We start from the raw sequence: 25182 nt of genomic DNA on the forward strand, positions 1-25182 counted from the left end.
CTCGAACCGAGCATAGAATGCATTAAGTTCATCGGGATGGGGTGCGCTGCTGCCAGAGATACTGCTCGGCTTCGCTTTGTAGCCCGTTATGACCTCTCGGGAGAAAATAACAACAGTAAAATTTGTTGCACCATGATTAGTTCTGCTGCAGAGGGGACGAGTGTGGGAACGTAATAGTTACAGAGGATTCGGTTGTAAGGGGAATGGATGAGCGTTACTGTGGCTGCAAACGAGGCTCCAGGATGGTATGTTGCCTCCCTGGTGCTAGGGTCAAAGATGTCTCTGAGCAGTTACAGGACATTCTAGAGGGGGAGGGTGACCAGCCAGTGGCCGTGGTGCACATTAATACCAACGACATAGGTTTTTAAAAAAAGGATGGATTCCTGAAAGCAGAATATTGGGGTGAGAAAGAAATTTGAGAAGTCAGATCTCAACGGTAGTGATTTCCAGATTACTATAGTGCCACATGCTTGTCAGAGTAGAAATACTAGGATTGGATAAATACGTGGCTGATGAGATGGTGTGAGAGGGAGGGTTTCAGATTCCTAGGCATGGGTACTGGTTCCAACAGAGGTGAGATCCGTATAAACTGGACGGGTTACTCCTGGGTAGTTCCAGGACTGATGTTCTTGGAAGGGGTTCTTGCTGGAGCAGTTGGGACGAGTCTGGCAAGGGGAATCGAGAGCAAGAGAAAATAACAGAAAGGAGACTAAGAAAAGTGAAAGGCAGAGAAATGAAGGGTCTGTATCAGATAATGACACTGTTTTAAAAAAAAAAGTAGGGACGGGACAAGGAACATTAAAAGGACTAAACTTATGGTTTTGTGCCTGAATGCATAGAGATTTCAAAAGAAAATGAATGAATCAGTTGCGTAGATAGATATAAAGGGATAGTTGGGCTTACGGAGACATGGCTCCAAGGTGACCAAAGATGTGAACTAATCATTGAGGGCTATTCCGTTTTTAGGAAGGACAGACAGGAAAAGGTGGTGGAGTTGCATTGTTGATTAAGGAAGATATTGATACAATATTGAGGAACGATGTTAGTACAGATGATGGAGAATCTGACTGGGTTGAGTTGAGTTGAGAAACATCAAGGGGCAAAAAATATGCATTGGGGTAGTATACAGACCAATAAGCTGCAGTGGTAATGTTGGGAATAACATCAGACAAGAAGTCAGAGATGGATGTGATAAAGGAACATCTGTAATTAGGGTTACTTTAATCTGCATATAGATTGGTGACTCAAATTAGCCACAGGACAATAGAGGAATTTCTGGAGTGTGTACGGGATTTCTTTCTGGACTAGTGTGTTGAAGAACCAACAAGGGAACAGGCCAACTTGTACTGGCTGATGTGCAATGCGAAAGGATTAGTTGGCAATCTGGTTATGAGAGAACCCTTGAGGATGAGTGACCATAATATAGTAGAATTCTTTATCAAGGTGAATAGGTGAGGTAGGTGATTCTGACACCAGGGTCCTGAATCTGAATAAAGGTACCTATGACGGTATGAGGCATGAGCTGGCTATGATGGACTGGGGGAACATTACTGAAAAGAGTGCAATGGCAGGCATTCGAGGGATGAATAGGTGAACTCCAAAAGTTGCTTATCCCTATTTGGCACAAGAATAGAAAGGGAACTGTAGCCAAAACATGGCTTACAAGGGAAATTAGATATGAGAAGATACTAAATCGGTCAGGATTATATCCATTGGAGTTTAGAAGACTTAGAGGGGATCTCATAGTAATTTACAAAATTCTAACAGGATTAGACAGGGTAGATTCGGAAAGAATGTTCCTGATGGTGAGGGAGTCCAGAACTAGGGGTCATAAGTTTGAGGATAAGGGGTAAACATTTTAGGACGGAGGTCAGAGAAATTTTTTCACTTATAGAATGTTGAATCTGTGGAATTCACTACCACAGAGTAGTTGCGGCCAAAACATTATGTAATTTCAAGAAGGAATAAGATGTAGCGATTGTGGCTAAAGGAATCAAGGGACATGGAGGGGAAGGCAGGATCAGGGTATGGAACTTGATGATCAGCCATGACTAATTCATGGCGGAGCAGGCTCAAATGGCTTCTATTTTCTATGTTTCTATATGGTGTCGTCCCCCAAGTGTTGGTGTTATGACTTGATATATGTTGTTGACCCAGACTTGGGTGCTAAAGGACGTAGTTTCACATTTTGTAGCTGTTATAAAACTTGCAAGTATTGTGATATTTGATGATAGTGTTAAACTTCAAAAAACAAATTGGCTGGTAGAATGGGTGGACAAGTCGCAGATGGAATTTGGTGCGGAGAACTGTGAAGTGATTCAGTTTGCAAGGAAGAACGAGGAGAGGCAATATCTAGCAAATTATATTATTCTAAAAGGGGGTGAAGCAGCAAAGTGGCATGGGGCTATGTGTGTCCAAACCACTGGATGTCGCAAGGCAGTGAGAAAATGGTTAAACAAAGCATATGGGATCCTGGAATTTATAAATAGAGACATAAGTGTACAAAAACTAGGACGTTGTGATAAACCTGTATAAAATGGCAGTTCACGCTCAATGGAAGTATTGCGTCCAGTTCTGGGCACCGCATGTTGTGCAGGAAGGATGTGTAGGTATTCAAAAGAATGCAAGAAAAGATTCATGAGAATAGTTCCAGGGATGAGGAACTTGAGTTATGTAGATAGGGCAGCACTGCTTGGAGAAGAGAGAGCTGAGAGGAGATTTCATAGAGGTACTCAAAGTTCGGAGGACATAATGGATATAGGGACAAGCTGTTCCCATTGGTGAAAGGATTGAGAGACAAAGAACAGTGATATAAAATGAATAACAAAGGAACCGAGGGTGAGACGAGGAACATCTTTAAGCAGTTAATGGTAAGGAGCTGGAATGCACTGTCTGAGAGAATGTTAAAGGCAGTTTCAATCTCTACTTCCAAAAGTTGTCCAAAGATCTGCGGGTTAAGTGGATTGGCATGCTAAATTGCCCCTTTGTGTCCAACAATATGCAGGTTAAGTTGCGGGAATAGGGTGGTGTGGACATTGGAAGATTGGTTTAGACTCGATGGGCCAAATTGTGTACTTCTGCACTGTAGCAATTCCATGATTCTTCTACTGTGTAATTTCAAGACAACTTAAATTAGAATAATTGGACAATGAAATTAAAGTCAAGTGGATCAGCCTGTTTGTAAAGAGGGCTTAATATTATGGCTGGAGGTAACAATTTTTAAAAAACATTGTTCACCTCAAATTGAACAGCAAAACAATGAACAGTTAATGCTCACCATTTTTACTAAGTGGAGAACAGTCGTAACAGGAATGCAGTTCAGATCGGTTGGATTGAATGTAATTTTGTCAAATCTCGGATCATTATAAATGGAGCATAAAGTACAGAGCAAGGAGCTAATGCTAAATTGTACTGTTTGCAACCTTGGTGTCATATTTTGGGGCTGGTTTAGCACAGGGCTAAATCGCTGGCTTTGAAAGCAGACCAAGGCAGCCAGCAGCATGGTTCAATTCCCGTACCAGCCTCCCCAAACAGGTACCGGAATGTGGCGACTAGGGGCTTTTCACAGTAACTTCATTAAAGCCTACTCGTGACAATAAACGATTTTCATTTTTTCATATCTTAAAAGCGAGGGGCTTTTCACAGTAACTTCATTTGAAGCCTACTTGTGACAGTAAGCGATTTTCATTTCATTTTCATATTTGCCCCCAAAAAATTAGCTTCAAGCCACATATCTGCACCATCAGTTAGACTATCTGTTTCCAGGGCAGCACGGTGGCGCAGTTGTTAGGGCTGCTGCCTCACGACGCTGAGGTCCCAAGTTCGATCCCGGCTCTGGGTCACTGTCCGTGTGGTGTTTTCACATTCTCCCTGTGTTTGCATGTGTTTTTCCCCCACAACCCAAAGATGTGCAAGGTAGGTGGATTGGCCACGCTAAATTGCCCCTTAATTGGAAAAATGAATTGGGTACTCTTTAAGTTGATATATAAAAAAAACTATCTGTTTCCACCTCTGTAACATCGCCGGAGTCTGTCTCTGCCCCTGCTCCACTGCTGCTGGAACCTCACCGAGCCCTTTGTTACCTAACAACCTAATTATTCCAGTACATTCCTGTCCTGCCTCCCACACTCTATGCTTCCTAATTTAGAGGTCATCCAGGGCTAAGGCGAAAGAGGAGAGGAATGGGTCTAATAGGGTAGTTATTTCAAAGAACCGACACAGCCACAATTGACCAAATTGCTGTATTTATTAAGTGTGATTAGAGATGCATTTTTAATATACTTTTTGGGATTATGTTGGTATTCTGTATTGGTAAAGAAATCTGTGTCTATGTGTGCACCTAGGGTTAATTAACCAGACAGAAGGTTACCACAGACAGGTTGACTATGAGATCTAAGAGATGGCTGATTAAAGGTGTTAGGTTGATGCATTTGTAATGAGAGGTGTGGTGAGTTTGGGTTACAAGTAAATAAGTTGGATCTAAAATTTGCATTGTGTGTTAAGTGGAAAACTTGGTTTTTCAGTCGTTAAATTTCAAAAGGGAGTTGGCAAGGAACATTGACACCTTACAAAGGCTTCGCAAGTAAACAGCGGAAATAGATATTAATTTTATTGACCCCCAAAATGAGGCAAAATAGAAAACATGAAGATTTTTTATATTTGGAGAAGTTGAGTTCCAAGAGATATTTGCAGACAATGGAAAGGGAAAAAGGTATTTAAGGAAGGATGTTTGACTGAGTTTGTGTGGCCGTGGGGGAAATCCTCAAGACCAGCTCCTTTGTGTATGAGCTGCTGTGAAAATTTTGAAATGGAGACGGCCACCCTGTGTTAAGCTAGAAGAGTCCTCATTTTCAAAAAACAGTTTGTTTTCTGAACCTCCTTTTGGAATTCTAAATGAGATGGAAGTGTTTCAGAATTTGAGGTATACCGTTCTGAGAGTGCCAACAATCCCTTAACTTGGGTAATCTTACTGGATTTTTATGGTTAAAAATCTATAATGGGGTTGTTGCCAAGGAGATATTTTACGTGTGTATTTTTGACCAGGCAGGCTTTTTGGGGTTGTTCTGTAAGACAATTTTAACTATGTAACTTCAAACTTGTGTGCTTAATTTTTTTTCTTTTTAATAAATCTCTTAATTTTAAAGATTCTGAAGGTGTTACTGGAGTTTTGTGCTTTTGGGGTCAATAGCTCTTCGGCTTAGTTTTCATAATAAAAAAAATGGTTTATGATCAGTGAGGCAGGCTTGATTCTGGATCTGGCCTGCTCAGCAATAACATCGGCTGTGGTCATAACATTAGGTAAGCTAGAAGGAAGGTTCTATGCATAACCAATTGTAAATATTAATTGAACAGAAGATTCAGATTTGTAAACCTAAATATTATAAGTGGATAACAGCCGAATAGTGTCAGAACAGAATGTTGATTAAACAACGTGCACCAATATGTTTGTTCATGTAAGAGAAAAATAATTAAATGTGCAGGAGAGGAAATTGAATGGATGGGTGATATGTAAGTAAATGCTGTAATACAATAGAAATGATAATCTGGATAAAATATTTGACGTTGTGATTAATCACATGGTTTACCAGCTTTAAAAATGGAAACAGATATTTGGGTGCAGAAAATTCAATCTTTTATTTCATTAAGAGTAGATTTTATCAACAATTCTCTGAAGATTTCACTGTCTCTAATCATTTTGGGCAGGATCTCCCGGCCTCCTACTCTAGTGTTCTCAGCAGCGGGAGGTGGCGCCCCATTCGCTGGCGGCTGAATTCTCTGCTCCCGCCACTGTCAATCGGAATTCCCATTGGAGCCACCCGATGCCGCCAGGAAACCTGTGGGTGGGGCATGCTGATGTCGGGACCAGAGAATGCCATCGGTAGCGATCGGCTGGAAATTTCTGGCCTTCATCTCAAGCTTTTGCACTGTCTCGTAGTTAGTTAGGGACAAAGGAACATAGGAATTAAGAGCAGAAGTAGACAATTCAGCCTTTCGAGCCTGCTCCACCATTCAATCAGATCTCTTCCTGGTCTCAAATCCACTTCTGTACCTGTTCCCTGTAGTGATCATGTAGAAATGCCGGCGTTGGACTGGGGTGAGCACAGTAAGAAGTCTTACAACACCAGGTTAAAGTCCAACAGGTTTGTTTCAAACACGAGCTTTCGGAGCACGGCTCCTTCTTCAGGTGATTTCCTTTCACCTGAAGAAGGAGCCGTGCTCCGAAAGCTCGTGTTTGAAACAAACCTGTTGGACTTTAACCTGGTGTTGTAAGACTTCTTACTGTAGTGATCGGCATATCTGTATGTTTATAAGGGGTTAATTTTTAGAAGTAACAACTAAATAATCACTAGATGGCAGCACTAGAGACGGGTATAAAAGACAGACACAAGCCGAGTTCCCGCCTCTTCGTGGATGTGGTGACTAGTAACCAGAAGTAGAGAGAGATAGCTCAGAGTGGAGGTGGTGTTAATCATAGTTAATATATATTTAATCTTGTTTACTTAGTCTCTAGTACAGTTGTTGAAGAGAGAACCAACTCATAGTTTATTTGTTTACGCGACTCAATAAATAATTTGCTTTAACTTGAAGAGTTCGAGTATTAATGAACATCAAATACAAGATCATCTTGGTAAGAAGCAAATGAGTAACATATATTACACAAGGTAACATAACATTCCCCACATCCTGTTTTTTTTATCATAAATATATCTATCTTTGACTTGGTTAAAGCCAAAACCAACAGCTGTGAAATATTTGCTAACTTTTTATTCTGTCAAGGGATGTGGTCTTCGCTGGCTGGGCCAGCATTTGTTGCTCATCCCTAATTTCCCTTGAGGAGGTGGTGGTGAGCTGCCTTTCGAACCGCTGCAGTCCATGTGGTGTGGGTATGCCCAGAATACTGTTACTGAGAGAGTTCCAGGAATTTGACCCAATGACAGTGAAGGAATGGTGATATATTTCCAGTCATAGAAGAAGAATAGAATAGAAGAAAATCAGATTGGTGAGAGTCTTGGAGGAGAACTTCCGGGTTGTGGTGTTCACATGCATCTGCTGCCCTTGTCCTTCTAGATGGTAGTGGTCGTGAGTTTGGAAGATGCTGTCTAAGGAACCTTGATGAGTTCCTGCCACGCAAGTCCATATCTAGACTTCATTCAGAAACCCTGTAAGCCTTGAAATTACAATAGTGTAACAAAGGCTTAAAGAGAAAAATTACCTTAATGGTAAAAACGGAACCCAAAATTCTGGTCTTAACCATGTTGTCACTGGTAACAAAATAATATTTTAAAATGGTATTAATCCTTGATGCACTGCATTTTGTTGGAGAGAAGCATGGCCATTTTCATTTTTTTTATCCCAAGCTTGCTTGAATTGTCCAGATTGTATTCCACTGGAGGTTTAGGAAGGGTGCACTGGGACCGCTGATGGGTGCAAATATATTGAAGCAAATTTATGCATAAGTTTAGATATGCATAAATACACATGTCTAATATGAACAACTGAACTTTACAATTGTATTATGAAGACTACATTTAAGATAGATTTGTTTTCTTCACTAAGAAATTTGACTTCAGGAATGTTTTTCCATTTTAACCTAATCTGCTATGAGAGAATCTAAAATTATAGTGGAGTCAAAGGATAGCCAATTAGTTCACTTGCTTGCATGTCATCCTCCTCCAACCTCTGATGAAATGTTTCAACAAGGTTCAACTGCATTAATAGCTGACTGACACTAGGACTGCATATTTTTAATCTTAGTCTAAATTTAGTACACATTACCTAAATTGAAATGTTGACATTGTACTTGAAAAGTAGAGGTTTGGTTTTCTACAGCAGTGAGTTTTTCCTCCAAAGGAAAATAAATATATTACCTCCGTAACGTTAAAGTTACCAAAGGTCTACGTTCAAAATGAAAATGCCCTCCTTAAATGCTGACCATTTTAATTTACTTTAAAATGTTATGGTACGCAGATTTGACAGTTGCATCTAATTTAAAATATTTTACAACCTGTAGGTCTTGTTTTTACAGTAAGGGAGAATCACACTAAATACGTGGTAGATAAATTTTGACAGCTTAACATGACATTGAAATGCAAGACCTTATTAATACATCATCTTTGAAGGAGGGGGTAAATGAAAGATTATAAATCTTGAAACATAAAACATATTGGCTAATCCAGTGTCGAAAGAAGAATCTGAAGAAAAAAAGGAGTACCCTTATTTCGAAGCTCATGGTACTTAGTAACTGATTATAGTTTTGGCTAAATTATATTAATGGCTTCAGTGTATTAAGCAGATGAAAATACACTTTACATGCTGAAATAATTGCAGTAGGCAGAAAAGTGTTTGTTCACTGGTGTGAATACAAGATGATATGCCATGTTTACTTTTATATACGTATTAAATTAAAATTGATATAAAACTGTTGAATAATGCTATGCTTCTAATTTTAAAATACCCATTGCGTGCATTATAGTGAGGTTTTAACCAGACTATTTACTAAATTAGATTCCGAGGATGAAAGGCCTATTTGGGCCTATATTGATTAGAATTGTTTCCTCTCGTGTGGGAAGCTCGAACTGGCACTGTTTAAAGATGAGGAGCCTCCCATTTAAGATGGAGATGAGGAGGAATTTCTTCTCGCACAGCGTTGTTATAGAGTTGGCATTCTTGCCTCTTAGATTGTGGATTCAAGTCCCACTTTTGAGACTTAACGTAAAATTGAAAGTGATATCTCTGTGCAGAGCACAGTGAATACTGCACTGTCTGAGGTGCTAACTTTTAGAATTAAAAGGTTTACCCTCTCTGATGGAAGTAAAAGATCCCACAATATTATTCGTAGGAGAGCAGGACAGTTATCCCATTATCCGATGCAACATTTATCCCTCAACTAAAGTCACTATATAGATGAAGTGGTCATTTATTTTGTTGCTGTTTGTGAGATCTTGTTTTGTGCATATTGGTTGCTATATTTCCAACATTATAACAGTGCTCCACTTCCAGAATATGTCGATGGTTGTGAAGCATTTGAGGATGGTCTGACATTGTGAAAGTTGTTATTAAAATGCAAGTCTTTTTTTCCTCTCCTTCAGAGAGATCAATTTGTCTTTCTTAGCCACATGCTCTTTAAGTGTGCTTGAGTAATGCCTCATTGAATCATAGAATCTTTACAGTGCAAAAGGAGGCCATTTGGCCCATAGAGTGTGCATCCACCCTCCAATAGAGTACTCTACCTAGGCCCACTCCTTGCCCTATACCCATAACCCTACACTACGGGGCAATTTAGCATGGCCAGTCGACTTAGCCTGTGCATCTCGAGACTGTGGGAGGAAACTGGAGCACCTGGAGGAAGCCCACACAGGCACTGGGAGAATGTGCAAACTCCACACAGTCACCCAAGTTTGGAATTGAACGTGGATCTCTGGCGCTAAGGCCGCATGCTAACCACTGTGCCACCGTGAATTATATTCATATATTGAACATTGTAGAATCATACATTTCTAAAGTTTAATGATTTACATTAATTTTTTAATCTAGACAAATTGAGGAAAGAAAAACTGAAATTTTGCTATAGACAGTTGTAACACAGTTAATGTATATGTCATCCATGTTAATGAGTCGCCTCCAAGTGTCATGAATCTGCCTGGCAACAGCAGTAAACAAATTTTCCAAAACATAATAGGATAAAAAATATCCAGCAGCAGGTAGAAATCTACCTAGAGACAGCAGCAGACAGTATTCAGAAGGCCGCATTGATATGCGTCTCTCCCCAGTAATGAAATTAGGAGGCCATTTAGATAATCAGGTGTGAAATAGCTAATGAGGAGAAACAGTTTATAGATGATGGGGAAAGATCCATGAGGTATACATATGTTAATGTCTAGAATAGGAATTTGATAGGGGTGGACAGTCAGATAAATAGAAGGCATAATCAAAGAAGAACAAAGGTATAATTAACCAGACCCAGAAAAGCCAGGAAGGAAACAGGACAGCTACCAAGTCTGGAAGCTAGTTTTCCAGCTAGCAGCCTTGAGGTCCAGTTTATATGAAAGAAGCTTCTAAGTCTTAGAGCCTAGGCAGTGCATAGAACCTTCATAACGGCAGTTTTTAATATCTTTGCTTGACTAGGAAATGATGTTTCCCAGGCTTGAGTATCATCCTTGTGTTGTGCAGCAACTATAAATTGCTTATTTAATTTGGATGTGATTTGGGGAAAGGGGGAGTCTTGATGAGTTCAGGTATCATAGGTATATTTTGGAACAAGGGGTACATTCTTATAAACTGTGCGGTTTTAATAATTCATACATCTTAGTTGCATGAGAGTAGAGTAGTCTTGTTTGTGTGTATTTGTCTTTTCTTTATTTTAATAAATAGCCTTTAATAATTGTTACACGACAACTGGGCTGTTTATTCTCACTGGGGTTTCACTTGTCTCTTCACACCAAAACAAAATCAACTATACGCCCCCACAAACTAGTTTTTCAAGTTGGGATGCCCTCGCATCGTGTGCTTCGTGACACGAGGAATATTTGCATCTTGCTTTCAAGTCTTTCTTTAACTTTTGTTGCAGCTCAATTAGTGCTCATGAATAAAACATTTTTAGTTCATCTGCCCGGCGTCAGTGTTCAGACATGGTGAAGTACAGGCTGAAATTCATTCTACGTCACACTGGAGTGCACATTAACACCTACCTGTGTGACATCTCAGCTCCTAACATTTTCAGGTGATACAAGTTCCATGAGATGACATTTTTATTGCGATATTTAAGACCATGTTCCATGATAATGGAATGTCCTTAAATGTTCAAGCCACAGCACTGGTCTCCCTTTCATCCTTTGGGTAAGGAAAAATAGTATTGCCCTTGGCATAATATTGCCATCTGTGAATAGGAGAACTTAAAAAAAAAAGGTTGTGTACTGGTTTTCTGTGACATTTATCCGAAGGCTGTATAACAAAACTGCACTTGTAGTTTCATTCTCCATAAATCCCAGGTCTGTGTCCTTTCTGCAGCAAAAACATTTGCGGCCTTTTGAGTGTAATTATCATTGGTTGAGGCTCTCCAAGAGGCAATGACTGAAGTTTGTCAGATGCAGAGATCTTGTGTACTTCTTTTGTGTTGCAAACTGTTCTATCGCTGATTGTGATTGGCACGGATGACCTGAGCCTTTCATTGCAGTCATTCAGAAATACCTCTGTACATTGTTACTGGCTACTGCATTGATAGATTTCATAAACAAAAACAGGCACTTCATCAGGTGAGGATCGCGCATCAGCATTTTCAAGCATTCCTTGTATATTTGAAGAACAAAATGTCCATCAACAACAGTGTTCCACTTTTCCCTCCCCGAGCAGCAAGGATGAATTGATCATTCACTCTACCAGAACTTGTTCTTGGGTCTTGTGGTGAATGTCACTTAGTAATTCACACTGTATTTACCAATACTATTGTAAGCGCAGTAGCGTTATCCGACCACTAGGGGGAGTAGCTCTGGGAATGCTCAGGAGTTTGTACAGGGCTCCACCCTTGGCTCCGCCCATGACTCCTCCCCCTAGACTGCTGTATAAATAACCGTGTCCAGAGCCAGCCTGAGTTCATTGAGAGTTCAACGGGTAACAGGCTGTCTCTGAAGTAAGTAGATTAAAACCACTGTTCATATCTGAAAGCACGTGTCTCATGAATTGATGGTTCCATCAGATCTTCAAATAGCTATTGATCAACAACAACGACAAATGTGCCCTGGTGAACCCCAAGTACTGCCCATCGTGTTGTATTATATCATTCTGTGGCAGTTTGCATCCCAAAGTTTTTAAACAGTTAATGAAATATCTGGTTATTAATTACAAATCATCAAAAATATGCTCTTGTAAGTACATGTAAATAAAGTGTGCAACAATTGTGCCAATGTATAATTCGGAGAACAGTATCGCCTTGTGAGGTTGTTCCACAATGTGTCAGATGGAATTCTGCAGGAGTTGATGTGTCTATAATAAACACACCAAAATCTGCAGGCAGAGTATTTAAAAGAAAATATAAATGACCTTAATTTACATTTGTGGACCAGGCTTTGCATCATTTAACTTTTTAGCTATCCAATCAATTGCGAAAAAGGCCCCAAGTAAAGGAATAGCAATCTGCGCATGCGCAATCGCTTCCTACACTGTATGTCACACGATTTGTGACGTCGGAGGCCCTGGACCACCCCCACTTAAAGGGGAATTGTCCGAAAACACGGGAAAAAAGTTTTAAAGCTGTACAACTCAATTCTTTCATCTGGAACGACAACACAATGCCTGCAATACGACCAGTAGCTGAGAGTAACCTCTGCAGAACCCTGCAACATGCAGTAAGCACCGCCCTAGAAGATGATGTGGTCTTGGAAGACAACGACTCAGACGAAGATTTAATCACTGGAGGTGGCTACCCCAGTACCAAATCCGAACCGCAACTAGAGGTGTTGTATATTGAAGATCCCGACGACGGGTTCTTCGGATTGGGGAATCCTCAGTCCAGCATATATGACATCCCGATTCGTGAGTGCAGGATTATGCTGCGGCCTGACACCAAGAGACAGAGAGTGGTACTCGCCCACAGAGAGCGGCCTGCTGCCACACAGAGAGTGGTCCACGCACCACGAAGGGTCCCAGCCTCCACACAGAAAGCGATGAAAGTCTCCACTGTGAGACCAATGCACGATTGCACACAGGGAACGCTGCAAGACTCCACAGAGGGAATGACACAAGCATCCACAGCGAGCTCGTGGACAGCCTCCACGATAGAAGCAGCGCAAGACCCCAGAGCGCAGTCCTTGCATGAACAAAAAGACTATGACAGTCTACCACGCTCACATGAACAACAAAGCGACTATGACAGTTCACCCAGATTATTTGAGCCACCAGAAGAAGACTCTGACAGTCCACCCATCTCAAGTGAACAACAAGAAGACACTGAGGCTCTACCCAATGTATGTGAGACAAGTGACGACGGCATCCCACTTCCCATACAAGATGTGCAATGTGACAGACCTCAGCTAGTGTGCACAGAGGCACTCGACAATCATGGTGAGACTACTGGTGACTCCGGTGACATCACGTTAATTCAATCCTCATTCTCTCGAGCCTCTCCACAAGCAAATGAATTCCTGAACATTTTGACTCCGGACGTGGAGCATCAAGAAACCTCAGCTGACTCAAGTGAACCTGCAATGACTCTGGATGGGGGTGTCAAGAAACCAAAGCTGATTCAGGTGAACCAGAAAGGGCTCCAGACGGGGAGCATCAACAAGCCAAAGCTGAATCAAGTAAGCCAGAAACAACTCCAGAGGGGGAGCAACCACAAGCCAAAGCTGATTCAAGTAAGCCGGACATGACTGCAGATGGGGAGCGCTGCAAACTCAGTGATAGCATGCTCAAGGAAACAGCAGATGCTGACGCGAGTAACTGTGCGAAGGACTCGTATCATCCACAGAGTGTGGTCCTTGAGCGCAGCAAACACGACAACAAAACCAACCAACGCAACAACACAACCTATGAAAACCATATCAAAGACAATAACAAGAAGCGTACCAGAGGCAACAATGTCGACAGCAAGCACGACAAAAACAACAATGGAACTATAACTGGTACGACATTGTACAACTCTGCAAATGTGGAACACTGTTACTGCTCAGCTCAGTACAATGACATACCATGGCAGGACGATGCATCCTACTAATTCACGTTTGCTGCACTACCAACAGGCAACCTGGCTTTCAGGACAGATGGCATCAAGAATTGCTACCATAAGCATCGAAAAAAAAAAAGAAACAGACTCCAAATCAGTCAATGAAGTGATTTGAACACTTGAACACCTCCTGATGACCAAACACCAGGACACTGACGGCATTCACAAGGGAATGACAACATCGCCATTGACACTTCTATACCAGACCGTATAAATTCATGAACTATTGGACTCCTAACTTTTATTTTGTATTGTCTTATCCTCAAAGTCATCACAATTATTATTTGGTCTTGTATACTATTGTATAGTCATCACAGTCATCATAACTTGTACATAGCATCACTTATCTACCTGTTTTTGTTCAATTTTCTTTAACACTGTACAGAAAATATGTAACACGAGAAAAGCGGAGTTGTGGTGACATGCATCACTGTAAATACACAAGGGGTTAATGTAAATACACGTAACCAAGATAGACACTAGAGGGAACACCAGAGACATGACACACAGACATTCAACCAATAGGTCAGTAAGATGGGACACGACCAATGGGCACTCAAGACGCACACAGAGGTGACACTACCACAGGAGGACATTACACCAATCCATATATAAGGACACAGCACACATAATCTTCCTCTTTCCAGTGGAGACACTTAATGAGTACACAGAGTTGATTGAACGCATCACTCCCACCACGTGGATTGTAGCAGACTGGTTAGATAGTCTGAGTAGCTATAGCAGGATTAACAGGAGAGTCGAATCCAAGTAGGAGAATCGTGAACAGTTTAATAAATGTGTTAAAGCTATCTCCAAGTCTGAACCTTAATTGTCAAGAGCATAACAAAACATACAGCAGAAGTGAATCTGATCAGTTCTTACATAAGACCATAAGACATAGGAGTGGAAGTAAGGCCATTATAATTTATATTGGCTGGGAAGTGACCAGATTCAGTTTCAGTCATTGTTTCTGATGGTTTAAGTTTTGAATTTAATTAGTGGGAAATACATTGCGTAAAACTTTTAATGAGATTTAATACAAACATGTTGCTATCTTGTTTATGGTGCATTATGTATATATCTAGCGGCTTGTTTTTAAAAAATGCATCAATACTTGATGAAATGTTGTCTTTAAATGGGGAAATATTTTTAGTGGCAGTGTTGTCTCAATGTAACATGCTGTGCTGTGGGCTGAGAGCAAATGTGCAAGCCCTGAAATGAATCTGGGTTGCCAAAGAGCAGCTTTTTTTGATAAAACACACTCTGACAAGTTTATTTTTGTGTATTTATGAGTTTTCAAATCCAATTTATTAGATATTGCTTGCATTAGCATCTTCCTCTGTAAGGCAAATGAGAGAAAGGGTAATTATTTTTGCAATATTTGGGAAATAATGAATGCCTTACCATCTGTTTCTCTTTCAGTTATTTGCCTTGGTTTGAAGTTTACTACAAGCTACTGAATACATTGGCAGATCTTTTAGTTAAGGAACAGGTAATTTTATTTTACTTGGGAGTGTGTCTCTTTTCATGTTTGACCAAATTTTGCAAATTAAACAATGATCAAATAATTGCATAGTTTCCAATTAATTTGTAATTGATGCAATAAGTGTAAAATTTGTATCCACACGTTGACAAGCTAGCAAATCTTAATTTCCAATTCAGGCTTATGATTGTAGTTGAGCCAATAAACAAATAATTGTCCTGAGATTTCTATGGACAAATTAAAATGCTCCTCTGACCTAATCAAGCTCTTAGCTGATTATATCCCATGTTTCAATATCCATGTTTGCAATGATGTATATTTCCCATTACTAATTATTCTTATATGGTTTATGGAAAGTGATGAGTTTTTTTTAAAGATTCAACTTCACTGAACAGCGGTAACTATGGGACACAAAATATTTTCAAGGCATTATCACCTCATTTTAAGTATTACAAAATTTAGGAACATTGCAGGACATTCAATTGATATTCTAGTTTCTGTTTCGGGTTCGTTCCATCTGCAACTTGAGAAAAATATTAATTCCAGTAGCTCATGTATATTGGCCAAGACAGAAAATAATTTGCACATTTACTGTACTACAACGACTGTGACTACACTCTCGTGAACAATCATGGAAGCAAATCCAAAGACCAGTGTTTGTAGCCATTTGAAAGAATGAGTGCTCACTTGATAGTTTTCAGTCTGTGTTGTTCGTAGGCTAAACTGGCCTATGTCCTCACGGTCACTGTGCTGAATAATGAACTCCAGGTAACTGTTTGCATTTATAAATGGTTCAGATTAATAAAATGGCAGTTATAACTGCTTGCAAATTTCTGGCTGCAGGTCAGTAATGAGCATTTTACTTTGAATCCAACGTATGGGATTGTGTTGCATATGGCAGAGCCATGCTAAATGTGAGGCATCAGTATAGATTAACGTATGTCCACAATGCAATGGTGCCCATCTCATGAAATTCATTTTATGGTTCAGAATATAAATGTATTTTATAGGCTACTTTATTCTCAGTTTCGCAGCTTAAGTCTAATTTATAGTGGCTTCTTACCCTACACCTCTGGCGTCCCCTAAAGGATTTCCCATTGGTGTGATCCTGTTTTTCATCTGTATGCTGTCCTTTGGTGACACCTTCTGAAAGCACAGTGTACACTGACTTACTATACCTGGCTCTTTTTCACTACTACTTCTCCACTGTTGCTTCATTATCAGACTGCTTATCCGCCATCCAGTACTGGGTGAGCAGACATTTCCCCCAGTTGTAATTGATTTTCATCCCCGCTCTATGTTCCATTCCATGGTGACTCAAGTTTATTCCTCTGGCGACAGTCTGAGACGATAGTAGACGGTTGCAACCTCGAAGTTGTATTTGATCCCAAGATGATCTTCTGACTACATATCACCATCATCACTAACATAGCCGATTTCTGCCACTGTAACATCACCACCGTTGGTCCTTGCCTCAGCTCAACTGGTGATGCAATCCTCATTCATGCCTTCTTTATCTATAGACGTGGCTATTCAGTTGCACTCTAGATAGGTTCAACCCTCAACAGCTTGAGAATGGCAATGGCTTTGCATGTGTTTATACCTGCACCAAGCCCCATTCACCTATCACCCCCATGCTTGCTGACCAACATTGGTGACTGTTCAAGCAATGATTCAATTTTAAAATTCTCACCCATGTTTTCCAGCCCCTCCACATCCTTGCCTCTTCACACTCTGCAATCTCTTTCAGCCCTAAAATCCTCCAAGATAAGGCCTGTCCTTTGAAAATACATTTGGGCAGCACAGTGGTTAGCACTGCTGCCTGACAGCGCTAGGGAGACGGGTTCAATTCCGACCTTGGGTGACTGTCTGTGTGGAGTTTGCACTTTCTCCCCCTGTCTGTATGGGTTTCCTCCGGATGCTCCGATTTCCTTCCACAGTCCAAAGATGTACAGGTTAGGTGGATTGGCCATGCAAAATTGCCCCTTAGTGTCCAAAAGGTTAGGTGGGATTACTGGGTTATGGAGATAGGGTGGGGGTGTGGGCCGAGGTAGGGTGCTCTTTAAGAGGGTTAGTGCAGACGCGATGGGCTGATTGGCCTCCTACACTGTCGTGATTCTACGATATCTGTGCTCATCTAATTCTGGTGTTTTCAGCATCTTCAATTTTAATTGCTCCCACTGGTCCTCATGTCTTCAGCTGCATAGGACCTAAGCTCTGGAATCCCCTCCCTAAAGCTTTAACTATCCACCTTTCTTTCTTTCTTTCTTTGAGATGTGCCTTCCAATGCTCCTCTTTGACTAAGCTTTTGGCTTTCTGTTCTAATATCGTTTAATGTGTCTTGGTGTCTCACTTTGATTTATAATGCTCCTATGGAGGTTACAAAACATTGGGATGTTTTATTTGTTGAAGATGGTGGATAAATTTTTTCAATTAGTATACTATAGAGACTCCAATGGATAATGATTGTAGAAGTTCATAGAATCATAGAATTTACAGGGCAGAAGAAGGCCATTCGGTGCATCGAGTTTGCACCAGCCCTTACAAAGAGCACTTTACTGAAGCCCACATATCTACCCTATCCCCGTAACCCAGTAACCCCCACTTAATATTTTTTGGACACTAAGGGCAATTTAGCATGGCCAATCCACCTAACCCGCACATCTTTGGACTGTGGGAGGAAACCAGAACACGCGGAGGAAACCCATGCAGACACTGGGAGAATGTGCAGACACAGACAGTGACCCAGCCGGGAATCGAACCTGGGACCCTGGAGCTGTGAAGCAACTGTGCTAACCACTGTGCAACCATGCTGCTCCGTTCTCTAACTTTGCAGTTTGATTTTGACCAATGCAACATTTAAAGGTGAGATTCACTGCGGCACTGAGGACCCGGGTTCAAATTCCGGCCCTGGGTCACTGTCCGTGTGGAGTTAGCACATTCACCCCATGTCTGCGTGGGTTTTATCCCCACAACCCAAAGATGTGCAGGTTAGGCGGATTGGCAACGCTAAATTGCCTCTTAATTGGAAAAAAAAATAATTGGGTACTCTAAATTTATTAAAAAGAAGATGAGAGTCAAAGTTCTGTCAGGAAAAGCGAACTGTGTCAAAAATGTGATTGCTTTTCAATAGACTTAATAGTTCTAGCTTCATTTTTTGAAAATCTAGAATTTTTATTTCTCATCCAGTTCCTAATGTATAACTTCTCCAGTTTGTGACAGCTTTGTTCCTATCTGTCTTGCAGGAAAATGACTTGGATGATGTTTTAGAAACTTTGTATAAGCACGATGTACCAGTGCCAAATACTCCTGTCAATCTCAGCCTGGTAGGTTTTTTTTGGATTTGTTTGCTTCGCAGTGTAATGTGACATTGTGCATCCAGCATGTCTGACAACAGGGCAGCATGTTCTGGTCTAGCCTAAGTGGAAGAAAATACTGTGCCAGTCAATAATATGTTTTCTGTTACTGTGTAAAGTCAAAAATAAACCTTTCATTTGCTACTTGAGCTTTTGATTTGGAACTTGGCACTCGACAGTATTACTTGATTTCATGTTATGTTGAAGTATTCGCACAAGTCATGGCACTTTGCAGAAAAAACGTGAAATTAAACTTAGTATTGCAGTTAAATCTTCATTCAAAAGTGAATCTAAAGTCAGATTATGGTCAAAATTACCTATTGAACCACCTGTCTTCCAATATTACTATATTGGACAATAGAAATGAACCAGAGATGTATCTGTGACTGCAATATTAGGTGAAAAAAAACCAGATGTAGAACTTTGCACGTTGAGGAAGAAAATTTACCGAACTTTTAAAGAGCAGGTGGAGCATAACTTTCTTTTAAAGTGAAGTACTGAGTTGAAAGTGATAGAAATTGCCTTCCAAAATGGTTGCTGTGCTTTCTCTATGTAATTATCTGTTGCTTGTTCATTACCCCTGATACTTTGAAGTAAAGGCAATCTCAAATCAACTCATTGAATTGAAGCTGAGAAAGTTTATGTCAAGTGTTCTCTCAAAGCTGGAAAAACGATGCAATACAAAGGTTTGGAAGGAGAAATGGATCATTAAGTCCACTAAGCTTGTTCTAGAACTGTAGAAATTTATGGCACAGAAGGGGGCCACTCTCATCGTATCTGCCCTGTCTTTATGCTAGAGCAACTCATAAATGTAATCATGCAGTCCAGCTCCATCAACAGTCCAGGATGTATTCTGAACATTGTCTGCAGTTTCACCATATGCAATACCTTAATTTCCAGTCCATCCTGATGCAGTTAAAACCATCCAGTATCATTGTCTTGCTGTTACGGCTATTTAACAGCCTACATGGCTCTAGCTCACTCATATCCACTGTTTGGTACCTTGTAATACTTACAGGAACTTTACCCTTTTCCTTTCCTTATTATCCTCATACATTCTGCCTTCATACAACCCCAAGAACATCCTTGTGCTCGAATGCTATGATACGATGATTCTTTCAGAATGTCATCCCCTCCTCTGAAAATGTTCATTAATTAATAATGCTTCTAACATTGAATTCTGTGTCCATTAAAATATGCCACTAAAACCTGACTCAATGTTTTTAGAAAATTGACCATTGTTCTACATTCTGTATTCCTCATTTTTAATTGGTAACTCCCCATACTTTCTCCCTCACCATGTGTCTCAATGTGTTCTCTCAAGACATCCACTTAGCTGTTGTTTGGTCACATTACTTGTATTTCAGTGGCCTTGAAAGATGTGGATTATGCTGGTTTCACTTGCACTGAAAGTTCTGATTATTTCTACCCAGACTGATTCCACATCTTGATCTCTAGTGCTTATGTAATTTCTTGTTACAGCACTGATACATTGCTTCACCAGCAAAGCTACGCCACCTCCTTTTCCTTTCAGTTTATCCTTCCGAAATACTGAGTACCCTTGGATACTCAATTCCCAGACCTGGTCTCCTTGTAACTAGTAATCACCACCAAATCAGTCTTATTTCAATTCAGTGACATCCCTGCTATCCCCCTGAAGGCTCCCACTCTTGCTGTGCCTTGCTAGAATGGGCATTCTTCCCATGTAAGACGACATTTGGCAGACATGAAATCATGGTCAAAACCTGTGCCTCACGGGATGCTTTCCAGCTGGAGGGATATCGGGAAACTTTGACTGTTTTTTGCTACCTTGGGAGGCAAGTAAAAGAAAGGTCCAAACTGCAATGAGGAACATGACCCAATTTGATGGAATTGTTTGGGGGCCTTGGGGGGGGGATACAAAACTTTTAAATTTGTTCTATTCTCAAATTTCCATACTCTTCATGATTCCTTGTTACAAAAAGACGTTCATCCGTCACATCGCTAAGCTGCGCTCCTACCTCCTTTATGTTTTATTAAATTTTCACTGCAGCTGCACCACCCACCCATTCACTTTAAAGCCAGATCTACAGCCTTAGTTATGCAATTCACCAGAACTCTGGTCCCAGCATGGTTCAGGTGACGACTATCCCATCGGAACAGGTCCCTCCTTCCCCAGTGCTGATGTCAATGTCCCATTAATTCAAACCCATTTCTTCCCACACTAATCTTTGAACCACGCATTTATCTTGTCCGCAAGTCATAGGTGGGAAATCCATGAGGCTCATCCAGGTGCCTCCTGAATGAAAGGTTTAGCAAGGTTGTACATTTGGTGGCCAAAAATGGATCAGGAGATGGGAAAAGCAACTGAAATCCTGTTTTACCTGTCAAAGAAACCAAAAGATTATGCCACCAGCACCACTCCACCCATGGGAATGGCCTGATCGTCCCTGGTCTAGACCTCGGATGGACTTCGCAGGACCTTTTATGTGTCACATATTTCTAGCAATCGAGGATGTGCATTCTCAGTGGTTAGAAGTACACACCATGAGCAACATTACAATTTCCATCACAATAGAGAAGCGACGCCCAGTTTTTGCAACTCAGGACTTACTAGATTCTGTGGTTTTTGATAATGGGACAATGTTTATGAGTGTTTATTCAAAGAGTACATGCAAAAAATAAACGGCATGTGGGTACTGCTCCTTTTCATTCAGCATTGAATGGTTTAGCGGAGCGAGCTGTTCATACACTGAAAGAAGGACTGATGAGAATGGCAGATGGTCATTTGTGAACTAAGCTTTCACAGTTCTTGTTTCAGTGGCGTACCACAGCTGGAGGGACATCGGGAAACCTTGACTGTTTTTTGCAGGATTTTCACTGGCTGAAATGTTGATGGGTAGGAAGCCAAAGTGTCACCTGGATCTGCTACATCCAAAGCGAGAGTAGCATCCAAAGTGAGGGTAGGAAGGAGACAGTATTGCAGAAGGAGAGGCATGACTATCATGCAAAGGAGAGGCATTTCAATCCGGATGGCTGTGTCTATGTCAGGGATTTTGGCAGTAACCCATGATGGCTTCCTGTTGTTATTCGAACCAAAATGGTCCAGTATCATTAGTGGGGAAGCTGATAACTGGAAGAGTCGTGCGGAGACAACAAGATCACAAGTTTCCAGACAACACAGCAGAAGAAAATGCTGCTGTGAAAATTCGACAGCAATTGGTTCCTATTGCTCAGGAGCATCCGGTGGAGACTACTCTGGGACAGGTTGAAGGACTTCCTCTCACTAACAGCCTACCTACTTCTGTGCCATCAAGTCCAGCTCAACTGAAGCAAGACTCGCCAGTGTCTACTGAGTCACTAGTGGTTCCATGCAGATCACAATATACTTACAAAATTCCTGAAAGACTGACCTATTCGCTGCGGCATGTTATGATGTTTGTTGTTGACTCTCCTTCAGGGGAATTGAACTTTAAAAGGGGGGGGGGAAGAAATGTTGTGAAGTGTTTTAATGAACATCTTCCTCATTGATGATGTGTATGGATGTCTTCAACAAAAGTGTGCATGCGTGTGACGTCATTGGGAGCGTGAGCTTGTGCGGGTTTGCAGTACAGCCATGAGGAGCTCGTGTATAGTTTGTGTTTAGCTGCTGCTGATGTCTGAAACCAAACTATTTTTTTAAATATATAACTTTAGAGTACCCAATTAATTTTTTACAATTAAAGGGGAAATTTAGCGTGTTCAATCCACCAACCTTGCAGATCTTTGGGTTGTGGGGGCGAAACCCACGCAAACACGGGGAGCATGTTCAAACTCCACACGGGCAGTGACCCAGAGCCGGGATCAAACCTGGGACCCTGGAGCTGTGAAGCATTTATGCTAACCACCATGCTACCCTGCTGCCCCAGCATTTCTCTGGTGATTAAGGGTTTGGAGAGGAGTGGGATGGGAGAGGGGGGTAGTGGGTGGGTGGGAGAGGAGGGGGATGGTGGATGGGAGAGGAGAAGGTGGGTGGGAGTGGGTGGGTGGGAGGGTGGGAGAGGAGGGGTGGGTAGGAGGGGGGGGTGGGAGAGGGGTGGGTGGGTGGGAGTGGTGGGGAGAAGGGGGGGTGGGAGGGAGTGACTCGTCCACCACCCGGTTACAAAATGTCTGCCACCATGCCATGGCATGACGGTCACGAGGACACGGCCGCTGGTTGCCCTGTGGCTTATGGCCACAGGACACTGACGCACCGGTGAGGAGGACGTAGTTAACTGCCCGTTGGATGCAGAAAGTGACCAGGGGTTAGGCTGGCCGCGTGTCAGTAGCGCGACTAGGCCACTGGGACACACAGGTATCCCGTGGCAGGCGGCTGCCGAGGTGTCCAGTAACCTCCATCTAACATGTCCCGTTGCTCTGCCCCCCACCACCCTTCTGTAGGTTATCAGAATGTATGCGAACAGAACGGCTATGTTCAGCGCAGTGGTTGGGGCTGCTGCACTGCAGTTGGAGATGGAGCAGCGTCCACAGCAACAACCCACAGCGGATGCAGGGCCAGCTGCACCAGCAGAGGGAATGGCCGAGGACTTGCCAGTTGTTGAGCAGCATGGGGGGGGGGGAGGAGGAGAAGGAGAAGAAGGAGAAGAGAGTTAGGGTGCAGCCAGGGCGCCAGAGGCGACGGCCGAGGGTGTACCGTGCCCGGATCTCTTTCCAGACAATGCCGGACATCACCTGCAGGAGGAGACTCCGGTTGAGTAGAGAGACGGTGTCCGATAAAATATTAAAGCATGCCGCTGTTCAGAGAGACTTGGGTGTGCTAATGCATGAGTCACAGAAGGTTGGTCTACAAGTGCAACAGGTGATTAAGAAGGCAAATGGAATTTTGTCCTTCATTGCTAGAGGGATGGAGTTTAAGACTAGGGAGGTTATGTTGCAATTGTATAAGGTGTTAGTGCGGCCACACCTGGAGTATTGTGTTCAGTTTTGGTCTCCTTACTTGGGAAAGGACGTACTGGCGCTGGAGGGTGTGCAGAGGAGATTCACTAGGTTAATCCCAGAGCTGAAGGGGTTGGATTATGAGGAGAGGTTGAGTAGACTGGGACTGTACTCGTTGGAATTTAGAAGGATGAGGGGGGATCTTATAGAAACATTTAAAATTATGAAGGGAATAGATAGGATAGATGCGGGCAGGTTGTTTCCACTGGCGGGTGACAGCAGAACTAGGGGGCATAGCCTCAAAATAAGGGGAAGTAGATTTAGAACTGAGTTTAGGAGGAACTTCTTCACCCAAAGGGTTGTGAATCTATGGAATTCCTTGCCCAGTGAAGCAGTTGAGGCTCCTTCATTACATGTTTTTAAGGTAAAGATAGATAGTTTTTTGAAGAATAAAGGGATTAAGGGTTATGGTGTTCGGGCCGGAAAGTGGAGCTGAGTCCACAAAAGATCAGCCATGATCTCATTGAATGGCGGAGCAGGCTCGAGGGGCCAGATGGCCTACTCCTGCTCCTAGTTCTTATGTTCTTATGTTCTTATACCTGTCACCTCGTGGCGCACCTCGCCCCACGTGGAACGGGGGGAGGACACGCGATCCCGGTTGCTGTCAAGGTGACGGTCGCTCTTAACTTTGATGCGACCGGCTCCTTCCAGTCTCCGAGCGGGGACCTCTCCGGGATCTCCCAGTCATCGGTGCACAGGTGCATCCGGGCTGTGACCGACGCCCTCTATGCCATCGCGGACCGCTACATCACCTTTCCCGAGGACCAAGCAAGTCAATATTCACGAGCTCGTGGATTTGCCAGCGTGGCTGGGATACCGATGGTGCAGGGGGTAATCGATTGTGTTCACGTCCCCATGCGCCCACCTGCAGGGGACAGGGAGGTGTTCACAAACAGGAGGGGGACATACTCCATGAATATTCAGGTGGTATGCGACCCCCACATGAGGATCATGAACGTCTGCGCAAGGTTCCCAGGGAGTGTGCATGACGCCTACATTCTGGCGCAGTCGTTCATCCCTGCGATGTTTGAGGGACGGCCCCCCCCCGGCTGAGGGGCTGGTTGCTGGGCGACAGGGGTTATCCACTGAGGTCTTGGCTGATGACGCCTATACGGAGGCCTCAGACCAATGCGGAAACCCAATACAACGAGGCCCATTCAGCAACCTCGGGTGTGGTGGAGCGCTGCTTTGACCTCCTGAAGATGAGATTCAGGTGCCTGGACCGCTCCGGAGGGGCCCTGCAGTACCAGCCCGACAGGGTCGCTCGCATTGTTGTGGTCTGCTGTGCGCTGCACAACATAGCGATGCAGCGGGGAGATGCCCTGCTGGAGGAGGCGGAGGGAGAAGCCAGTGGCAGTGGTGCCAGCACAGAGGAGGAGGTTGGTGGAGTGGCGGGCGCAGCACGCAGACAGGACCCGGCTGCTGGTGATGCCCAGGAGGCTGCACGACGGACCCGGCGAGGACGGCGGGCACGCAACGCCTTGGTGGCAGCCAGATTCACGCTGAACACCAAAACTACCACCTGCATCGCCAGCCGCGCAGACGGTCAACACACAACTGCCACCCCCCCACACCCCTGCTCTGCATACTCTGCTCCAGTTCTACATCACCCTTACCACTGCGGCACGACATTGATGGCTGTGTCAGCGGGTGTTATCAGTACCATGTTGAAT

The 25182-nt window shown here is 42.7% G+C and overlaps 1 protein-coding gene across 3 annotated transcripts in view; it reads left to right on the forward strand.

Moving 5' to 3' along the window:
- dennd1b (DENN/MADD domain containing 1B) overlaps positions 1-25182 on the forward strand; it is a 393500-nt gene that overhangs the window by 200315 nt on the left and 168003 nt on the right. For all 3 annotated transcript variants that reach the window (XM_038794858.1, XM_038794860.1, XM_038794861.1), the window contains 2 exons: positions 15140-15209; positions 18446-18526. In XM_038794858.1, coding sequence (XP_038650786.1) covers positions 15140-15209; positions 18446-18526 — 151 coding nt within the window. The remainder of the gene's footprint in view (positions 1-15139; positions 15210-18445; positions 18527-25182) is intronic.

Source organism: Scyliorhinus canicula, chromosome 4 (assembly GCF_902713615.1).
Source record: "Scyliorhinus canicula chromosome 4, sScyCan1.1, whole genome shotgun sequence".
Lineage (NCBI taxonomy): Eukaryota > Metazoa > Chordata > Chondrichthyes > Carcharhiniformes > Scyliorhinidae > Scyliorhinus > Scyliorhinus canicula.